Genomic DNA, 10,140 nt, shown 5'->3' with positions numbered 1-10,140 from the left:
AGGCTGCGGGAGGGAATTGGGCTGGCCTGCACCTCTCTGGGCTCCCATTGGCTGGTAGGGCCGTCAGTCATTCTATTCCGACACCTCCCTTGCGCTCCAGGGACAGACTGGTGTTACCTGGTCCCGGGCAGCGGAATTCCTTACCCACCCCAGTTGTGGTTCTGACGCCCTAGTTCATCCCAAAAATTTAGGGCTTGTGTCTAATTTAGCGGCTTGTTCCCTTCCTGCTAGAAGCACCTCTTCTCTGAGCCAAGCCAGCTACCTGGGCTCCTGGAATTGCCATCCCTCCGTGGGCACCCTTGAGGCCTCCGTGGGGGCACGTCACCGGGCAGAGCGGGACGTGAGCCTGCGTTTGCTGCAGGTGTACTCTGTGTGGTGACTGGGTGAGTTGTGAGTATGTGTGTGGCGGAGGGGGTGCCTTCTTCACTTGCATCCTTCTCCTCTGTCAGAAGGTATCTCTGGCTACCCAGTTCTGGAATGGTCGCAGGGTGGGGCAGCTGGTGCCAGGACGGGAAGAATCCTAAGAATCCTTCTGATGCACTTATTCGGATGCAGACCGCGAGGTTCCTGGGGTTGTCTGCCCCTCCACATCCCAGGGGTGGGGCTACGGTCTGGGGTGCAGGGATGGGGTTGGGAGTGTAAGGAGACCAGGGACACAGCGGAGCTAGGGTTTACAGAGGAAGAGCAGGGAGAGGGCTGGGGACATAGAAGGGGCACAGGCACGACAGGAGCAGGGCTGTGAAGTGATGCGGATGCCGCGCTGCTACAAGAGGAGCTTGTGGATACTAGGGTAGGAGCCCAGGGGGGCAAGCAGCCAGAGGCCATTGCCAAGGCAGCCATCCAGTAAACAAGCCAGGTGGTAACCCGAGTCCCTCCCGGCGCGCCAGCAGAGGACCGCCCCTCCACACTGTCCACCTGCACCCTGGGCTTTCTCTCTGGGCACCTAGACCTCTTGCTGCAGGGCTGGGGGTCTGCTGAGGCCCGCCAGGGGACTGTAAACAAAGGGAGCAGCGCCCGCAGCTCCAGCCCCTCCTCCCTCTGGCTGGCGAGCGGGCCAGAACTGATCCCCGAGGTGGGATTGGCTCTGGGAAGCAGCTTAGGGCCTGGTCCCGGTGGCCCAGGCCGGGGTCGGGGGGATCGCCTCGAATGACACCCACCTCCCCCAGGTTCTGCCAATCCCCGTGCCCACTGGGTGGGCGCGGCCGGGAAGTTCCTGCCCCTCCCTGCTGGTCGGCGTCACGCGTGACGTCCCGCGTGATGGCTGGGAGGGCCCGGCGGCGACAGCGGAGGCAGAGAGGAAGGCGGTTCTGAGAGCTTCAGGAAGCCCTGGAAAGCGTAAGTGCTCGCTGTCCCTGGCTGGCGGGGTTCGGGAATGCGGGTCAGAGAAGGAAGCCTGCCTTGAAACTGTCTATCCTGGTGCAGTCAGTATCTTCGGCTCTATGGAGGTCCACAGGGCACAAGGGAGGTTGCGGGAGGAATGTCAGGGTGGGGCTGTGTGTAGTCACACATTCAAGTGTCTGCAGATGGGCACAGTGTGCGCCTGTAACAGTCTTTGAGGGCCGGTGTATATAGGACACCTCCACTCTGTCTGTATGTCTGGGCAGGGTGTGCATGATGGTGTCTTTGTGTGTGGGTATGTGAGTGTGAGGGGAGGGTGTGTCTGCCTCTGCAAGAGGAAGTGTGGCTGGAGAGGATTAGTCATTCTGTAGGATTCTGCCCAACTCAGCCAGATGGCTGCACCAGGTTTTCCTCTCTGTGCTGGGTGGAGGGAGCAGCCACTGAATCCTGCTCTTATCCGGAGGCAAGTGGCTCAGAGAGGTGGATGAGTGTCTGTGCCAGCCCTACCTGGCCAGAGACCAGGGAGAGCCTGGAGTCATTCAGTGTGAGTTGGAGAAAATGGGTCTGTAGAGGGGACTTGTGTGTGCCCACATGCACACACATGGCTGACATCAGAGTCCCCTGATTGAGATCTGAAACAGATAAGCCCTGGGTGGCCAGTAAGGCCTTGCTCTCCTCCAATCAGGGACTGGAGTGTGGGATGTCTTATGCCATTTTCCAAAATAGCCTTGGGAATTTGTATCCAGGTCTCAGGGCAGCTGGGACCTAAAGCTCACCTGAGCATGGGTGTGTAATATATGTGTTATATATTCTTGTGCATCTGCAGTACACGTGGCTGAGATGTTTGTTGCTGCTCATGTGTCAACCACATACATGTAAATCCTCCCTCATGAAAATCTGTACCAGGATAGAGCGCAAGGAGATCTGTTTTCCTGTTTCTGGTCTTCCCCTCCCCTTCCTCCAGTGGCTGCAGGTCCCTGGGCAGGGACATTGCTGAGGAAACAGCTCCTTCCCACACCCTTGCTTATCTTTCTAGTCACCTTGAGCTCTTAAAGGGACTGATGATAAGCTCAGGGGCCAGGGCAGGGGCACCAAAATTTCCCCTAGCTGGAGCCCTTGGACCCTTGGACTCCCACTCTGACCCTTGTGTCTGTCCTGCAGAAAATGGGTGAATTGCCTTTAGACATCAACATCCAGGAACCTCGCTGGGACCAAAGTACTTTCCTGGGCAGAGCCCGGCACTTTTTCACTGTTACTGATCCTCGAAATCTGCTGCTGTCTGCGGCACAGCTGGAAACTTCTCGGAACATTGTGCAGAACTACAGGTGACCACCCCCCAGTCTGACCCTGTGTGCCAGTATCTCATTTTCTGGGATTAATATAGTATGTCTTGTACCTCCCTCCTCAAGCTTGACAGTGACCCTGTCCCTCAATCCCCTCACTCTCTAGCCCCCTCTGTTGGCATCACAGAGCTTTAACCCAAAGGATTTTAGAGCATTTGGGTTGAGAAGATGGCACTGATATTTATGGGAAGGGCTGCTGTATGTTTCACAAACCTCTACAGGGACCTATCCCATCGCTGGGTCACCATCTGCAAGGATAGAGGTGCTCAAAGTGGAGTCCCAGGAAGATAGAAGGGAATTCCGCTTATCTTTGGGAGGAAAAACTCTTGCGATGCTCGCAGCCATTTTTGACCCACTGGAAACCACCATCACCCATGACCCAGGATTTTAGCAGAAACAGAAGGATACCCCTCTTCGTGTGGCTAGAAGGGAAATAGAAATAGGACCCTCCACTTCTGGAAAACTTTGGCCCTCCTCCCAAGACAAGGAACTCCCTTATGCTGAGACTAGGGGCTGAAGTTCCTGGTTCTCTGTCCAGAGTTACCCTGAGCTGGGCAGATGGGGCCTGTGAGGGTAGATCTGCCCCTTGGGATAGCTTGTCTGCTCCTTGCCAACTTCTGCAGGGCTGGCGTTGTGACCCCAGGGATCACCGAGGACCAGCTGTGGAGGGCCAAGTATGTGTATGACTCTGCCTTCCATCCGGACACAGGGGAGAAGGTGGTCCTGATTGGCCGCATGTCAGCCCAGGTGCCCATGAACATGACCATCACCGGCTGCATGCTCACCTTCTACAGGCAGGTCTTGTCCCATGTCCCCCTTTTGAGTGCCCTAAGCTAGAGCACGGCTTGACTAGGTGCTTCTTGTCTGGGCCAATTTGGCGAGTGAAAGATTGTGTTAGAATCCCTTCCATTCCTCAGAATTCAGCCTCAGGAGTTCTCTCACCCCAGACACAGTAGGTGTGTTTGTATAAATGGGGGTGGGGGTACATAGGGGTTACCAGAGCAGGTTCTAGGGCCATCAACTGGGTCCCTTCTTAGGCTTGGGGAATAACCTTTGGTTTCATTACAGGGGTCTAAAGATGAGGGCCACTGTAGAGGGGGCAGAAGTGAGTGTCTTTGTTCCCTCAGGAAGACCCCAACTGTGGTGTTCTGGCAGTGGGTGAATCAGTCCTTCAATGCCATTGTTAACTATTCCAACCGCAGTGGCGACACTCCCATCACCGTGAGGTGAGAGCCAGCCCCCTGCAGCAGCTGCACTGTCCCATCTGACCCTCTTCTCCCAGCCCACAGTGCCCTCTCCTTTCTCTCCCACTCCCTGCAGTCCCTGCAGCCAGTGCTCAGCACTCTCTCCTCAGCCTGCCCCACCCCAACTTACCCTGCCTAACTGAAAGCATGAGGTCCTCTTATGCATGCTGTGGGGGACTCACCCCTCTTCACAGGGTGTGATTGGGGCTTCCAGACAAGTTTACGCGGAGATGGAGGGAGGCTTCCTCTGCAAGGAGCTTCCCCTTTTACGCCTCATGTATTGAGGACTTAGCATATCCCTAAAGGAAAGGGCCACCTGCTGGACTCTTCACCTCTCCCCGTGACCTGGCTCTTCCACCCACAGGCAGCTGGGGACAGCCTATGGGAGTGCCACCACTGGAGCTGTGGCCACGGCCCTGGGACTCAAATCCCTCACCAAGGTAAAGGCCCCCTACTCTCCTGACCGCCCCCCATTCATCCTCTATCTGCCTCCTTCTTCCTCATCACGCCTCCAGTCCTGACCTATAGGCCCCCTATATTTCCTCAGAGTCCCTCACCACCCCATGGCCCTCAGGGCCACTGAACAACACCCTTCCTCCGCAGCACCTGCCCCCTTTGGTTGGCAGATTTGTGCCCTTTGCAGCGGTGGCAGCTGCCAACTGCATCAACATCCCCCTGATGAGGCAGAGGTGAGTGACCCCGGCTCCTGGCATGTGCATGCCCAGTATAATGTAGCACAGTGTCCAGTCATGCAGACCACCTCAGAATGGGGACATCCCTCTCCCTCCTCAGACATGAGCTGCTGGGACCTGGCTCAGTCTGACCCTGGGATCCTCAGGTGGGAGAACCAGCCTTTGAGGCTGGGGTGTGTGAGGGAACCCTGAGGAGCCGCTGCCCATTCAGGCATTACAGGCGGGATCCGGGGCCTGTGATCTGACCCTAACCCCGCTCCCTTCGCAGAGAGCTGCAGGTGGGCATCCCGGTGGCTGATGAGGCAGGTCAGAGGCTTGGCTACTCGGTGACCGCAGCCAAGCAGGGAATCTTCCAGGTGGTGATTTCAAGAATCTGCATGGCGATTCCTGCCATGGGTAAGGTGGGAGTGGCTGGGTGGGGCACAGGAGACTCTGAGAGAAGCAGGTGCAGTTCTCAGGGACTTTGGAGGACTCTAGGGAGAGAGGGAGGAGCTTTGAGGGGGTCACCCTTCACAGTTCCTGACTTTGACTCCACTACTAATGCTCTCCTTCTTGGCCCTGCTCTCCCCACAGCCATCCCCCCACTGATCATGGACACTCTGGAGAAGAAAGACTTCCTGAAGGTAGGCAACTCTACCTCTCCTGTCCTGGAATGGGGGATGGCTGGGAGAAGAAGTGACCACGCCCCAACCCTCTCTCCAGCCTGGTCTGAGTCTCTAAGACTTGCTAGCCCTTCTCCTGACCCCTGCACCACCTCCTCCACCTTCATTCATTCAGCAAGAATGAACTGGGCTGGGGTGAAGGAACACTGCAGGGGCAGGAGGAGAGGACGAGGGAAGGAAACCAACTTCATCAGTGTTACTCCAGCGGCTTCTGATACACAAAGGAGGGGACTGTCATAGTCACACTTGATCTTATGCTCATTCTTTCACTCCCTAGTGCCTCCATACTAAGAGATACACACGGGTGCACACACACACACACACACACACACACACACACACACACACACAGACATGAACAGGACACAAAAGCAAAGCACAGGAACAAGCCCTGGCTCATTCACAGAATAATTTATTCACAAATGTATTGAGTGCCATGCACCAGGCATGTTTTAGGGCTGAGGAGACAGCACTGAACAAGATGGTTATGGCCCCTGTCCTCATGAAGTTTATAGTCTGATGCAGAAACCAGTAAACAAGGAGGCACCCAATAAATACATTCTTAGAAAGTGTAATATGTGCTTTGTAGGAAAGCAGTGGGACAGTGTAATTGAGATTCATGGGGGATAGCTGTTTAGACAGGATGGTCAGAGAAGAGATCTCTAAAGCCCTGAAGGATAAGGAGAGAGGCAAAGAATGCAGAGAAGAGTGTTTGGGGTAGAGAAAATAGTAGCAAGAGCACTGCAGCAGGAGGGGCTTGCACATTTGAGGAACAGGTTGGTGGTCCCCATGGCCAGAGCAAACTGAGAAGAGTGCCGAGGAAGAGACGTGCTTGGAAAGGGTCAGATTCATGCCACTGGGATGGGAAGAGGTAAGTGGAGGTTCAGAGGAGGTTTCCTGAAGAAATCAGCTCCTGGAGGAAGTGAGAGAAGGGAAAAAAGGGCCGGGGAGTGCCATGGCAACCAGTTCTGAGAGGTGAGAATGTGTCATGGGGTGCCAGGGAGGGTAATCAGCATATAGGCCTGGCTGGAGTGGAAGGGTGCAATCTAGAGGTCCCAGCCCTGTTATTGCTTTGGGAAAAAGAAAAGGGCCACAGGTCTAAGGGCTCCAAGGTAAGGCTGATGGGATAGAGCCATGGTGGGTAAAATGGGGTGACAGTGAGGCAGGGGACACAAGCCATTCCATTGTCTCTCTGTCTCTCCACAGCGCCGCCCTTGGCTGGGGGCGCCCCTGCAGGTGGGACTGGTGGGCTTCTGGTAAGTATGCAAGGAATTAGCTGGGGTGTGGGGAGTGCTTTGTCTATGGTGGATGTGGGTAGGTATGGATTGTCTTTAAGATGTTTATAGACATCATCCATTCATACATTCAGTGGGTGTGTGTTTTGAACACCTATAGGTGTGTGTATTTGTGTGTTGGGGGCGGTCCCTGTCCTTGAAGGTCAAGAGTTTAGTGAGGGGGTTCCAGTCTTCATCTATAAGAGGAAACCATGGAAATGTACCTTTTGGTGCCATCCAGGAGATTCATGCCCATTTAATTCCTGATTCTGCCACTTACTGGCTGTGGGGCTCTCTTTCCTCAGAACCAGATGTCCAGGTTGGGTTTACTATTCCTAAAAGGTCCTTTCAGCTTTTATCAATCTCCACCCTTAGGAGTGATCTCCAAGGATGGAGTGGGGTGTAGGGAGGGAACACCCTAAGGTCAAAGCTTTACAAACCTTTCCAACACTCGTCTCCTCCAGCCTGGTATTTGCGACCCCCCTGTGCTGTGCCCTATTCCCCCAGAAGAGGTAAGTGCTGTCCCTGGGCTGGGTGGGGGACTCTGGATTGGACTCTGCATCTCTGGACCAGCTGACCTAGGGTCCTCCAGTGTGTTCAGGAGGAGGCCTGGCAGGCATTCCACGGATTCTGGGAGTGGGGGAATGACAGTGAGCCAGTCCTTCTGGCAGTAGAAGGAGAGGATTCTTCAGCCTGGGAGGAGGTGGGATGGCAATCCCTGTGCCTGAGTGGGGTTGGATTCAGGGGACATTAACTGACCTGTGCTGTTCTATTGCAGCTCCATAAATGTAAGCAAGCTGGAACCAGAGCTGAGAGCTCAGATCCATGAGCAAAACCCCAGCGTAGAAGTGGTCTACTACAACAAGGGGCTTTGAGGAGGGTCAGCCTCTGTCCCCTCCCTCACTTCCTTGGGCTGCTGCTTTAGTGGAGTCATGTCACCCCTGCCACTTGCCTATCTGCCTAGCACTGGGTAGGGGCCTTGGTGGGCAGATGGCCATTGAGGGTAGCAACCTATTAGGGTGGGGGAGGTACCACCATAAGGCTTTTCCTCCCCTCTCTGGTTTCAAAGAGCAGAACACATAACCCCTCCCTCATGTGCTTGAGTGTCCACGCATATACATACATGATACATATGTGTATTTGTACATTGGGTCCTGAAAGCCAGGAGCAGGCACGCTAGCCTAGTATGTTCTGACATCTGGCTTCCCTTCTCAGCCTCATGTACCTGCCTGCCAGCCAGGCTACAGGTGGGACTTCCTTCTCTAAACTGTTATACCAGCCAAGTTATTTTTGATGGCACCTCATCCCTTCTAGACATAGGAGGAGCCCCAGGATCTCAGGACAGAGACTTACAGACACTAGTAGGCCAAAGTGGGCTGAATCCTTCAGGTTTCTGATATCTAGCTCCCCAAGCTGACTGGGCTGGCAGAGGAGAACATGTTTGGACAAGGGAGGCAGGGGACTTATGCATCCCTCAGTGCCATCCCCTGTATTCTAGAATAGCTCCGTTTCACCTCCTCCACCAGACGAAGGAGCGCTTGTGTCCTGTACTGCCCTCGCTGTCTCCCCCAGCACCCTACTTGGCAGCGTGGGCATCTTCAGGCACAGTCTTAGGAGTTCCTGGTGTGCTGTGACATCATGACCTCAAATCTAAATCCTGCAATCCCAACTCCCTTTCCCAAACAAAAAGCCACAGAGGCAGAGCAAGCATTCCCCTTTAAGAGCTCCCACTGCACCCCCTCCCAAGGGACACAGCTGTAGGAATGGTGCTTAAACTCCACAGGTATCAGAAAGGGTGTAACTAGGACATCCTCAAGGGCAGCTAGGCCCCGAATGTACAATGTTTAGACAGGGAATTTTGTGTTCCATTGACTATTTTTTTTTTTGTTTTTTTGATGGAGGTTCACTATTTTGCCCAGGCTGGAGTGCAATGGTACGATCTTGGCTCACTGCAAGCCCCGCCTCCTGGGTTCAAGTGATTCTCCTGCCTCAGTCTCCCAAGTACCTGGGATTACAGGTATGTGCCACCACATCTTGCTAGTTTTGTATTTTTAGCAGAGACAGGGTTTCACCATGTTGGTCAGGCTGGTCTCAAACTCCTGACCTCAGGTGATCCACCTGCCTTGGCCTCCCAAAGCGCTGGGATTACAGGCATGAGCCACCACACCCAGCCTGTTCCACTGACATTTCTTAGACATTCAGCAAAACCCCCACCTTAACCTCTTTTCTTTCTTGAGGGTTGGTCCTGTCCCTACCTCCACCCTCCCACCCCCTGGAAGAGGAAGGGCCCGAGCATCAATGGCTAGTCCAAATAAAATATGGGCTTGGGGATGGAATGGGTGGTGGCAAGTTCACAGAGTGTAGTTAGATCCCAACTCCCATGACCTCTGGCTTCAGTGGTGGGTGGGGCGGGGCAGATAAAAGGGCTTCAGTGGGAACCTCTGAGAGCACTTGTTCCCAAAAGGGGAACTCTGAGAGTGAGAACTGATGCAGTTCCTCCCATCAACCGCCCCCAGTGATAACATCTATGAAGTCAGCCATTACTCAATAAACTGCAAACTTGTCTACTTCTTGGTCATCACTTGATTCCATGTCCTGAGGGCCCAGAAACAGTCCCCTGCCTGCAGCCTTCCGTCTCTCCCCACTGAATGCAGGTCTTGTCTCATTCCTCCCCTTGTGTAGGGAGCCTCATCCCCCAGCAGAGGGAGCTCTGAGATTAGACAATCAGTACTCCCACTGGCACACCAAGTATGGTAGACAGGGAATGTAGATGCTTTCACCTTCTTTTTCTTCTCATTTTCCTTTTTCTTTCTTTTTTCTTTTCTTTCTTTCTTTCCTTTTTCTTTGAGACAGGGTTTCCCTGTATCACCCAGGCTGGAGTGCAGTGGCACGGATCAGCGGCTCACTGCAGCCTCGACCTCACCAGTTCAATTATCCGCCTGCCTCAGCCTCCCAAGTAGTTGAGACTACAGGCACATGCCACCAAACCCAGCTAATTTTCTGTATTTTTTTATAGAGATGGTTTTTGCCATGTTGCCCAGGCTGGTCTCCAATTCCTGGGCTCAAGCCATCCACCTGCCTTGGCCTCCTGAAGTGCTGGGATTACAGGCGTGAGCCACCGTGCCTGGCCTAGATAACCAGTTTTAATTTCATCCTGTCCTGTCAATCACCAAGCCCACTGGAATCCTTGGTCAACTCTTAAAGCTCTTTCTGCAGTTACACTTTTGGCCTTTGTCAATCCCCTTGAAAAGAGGCCTTGTATTGCCAAAAACTGCAATCACTTTTGCACCAACCTAATACTTTTACTGGAAAATCTATGTAACATAACCCCATCTAGGGAGTGAGGTACAGAAATCTCTGCAAAACAAAACCCTTAAGAACATTTTATAACAGAGTTATCTGTGTTCCACAGATAACATTAAACCACGTCAGAGAAAAGATTGGCCAGGGCACTAGTGGGCTTCTCTGTCATCTTTCCTTCCTAATTCCACACCAGTTTCTCAGACACATCAAAAGAGTTAGCTATAGGGCACATCACAGACTCTCTAGGGACAAACCTTAGCCAGTTATACCTTCCAAACTGCCTC

The 10,140-nt window shown here is 53.7% G+C and overlaps 1 protein-coding gene across 2 annotated transcripts; it reads left to right on the top strand.

Annotated features, from left to right (window-relative positions):
• The first annotated feature begins 46 nt into the window (after window positions 1-46).
• Window positions 47-9,120, top strand: SFXN3 (sideroflexin 3). Of its 2 annotated transcripts, XM_010356116.2 has the most exons (12): window positions 47-383; window positions 1,167-1,335; window positions 2,500-2,663; window positions 3,305-3,475; window positions 3,809-3,907; window positions 4,290-4,365; window positions 4,529-4,614; window positions 4,886-5,013; window positions 5,191-5,240; window positions 6,486-6,535; window positions 7,018-7,065; window positions 7,332-7,910. In XM_010356116.2, the coding sequence occupies exons 3-12, from the start codon at window positions 2,503-2,505 to the stop codon at window positions 7,426-7,428; spliced, it is 966 nt and encodes a 321-aa protein (XP_010354418.1). In that variant the 5' UTR covers window positions 47-383; window positions 1,167-1,335; window positions 2,500-2,502; the 3' UTR covers window positions 7,429-7,910. The 2 variants fall into 2 exon arrangements, with proteins under 2 accessions (XP_010354418.1, XP_030796516.1); XM_030940656.1 differs by lacking the exon at window positions 47-383 and having other exon boundaries at window positions 1,271-1,335; window positions 7,332-9,120.
• The last annotated feature ends 1,020 nt before the right edge of the window (window positions 9,121-10,140 follow it).

Source organism: Rhinopithecus roxellana, chromosome 11 (assembly GCF_007565055.1).
Source record: "Rhinopithecus roxellana isolate Shanxi Qingling chromosome 11, ASM756505v1, whole genome shotgun sequence".
NCBI classification, from domain to species: Eukaryota; Metazoa; Chordata; class Mammalia; order Primates; family Cercopithecidae; genus Rhinopithecus; species Rhinopithecus roxellana.
This window is presented reverse-complemented; position numbering and strand designations above follow the sequence as displayed.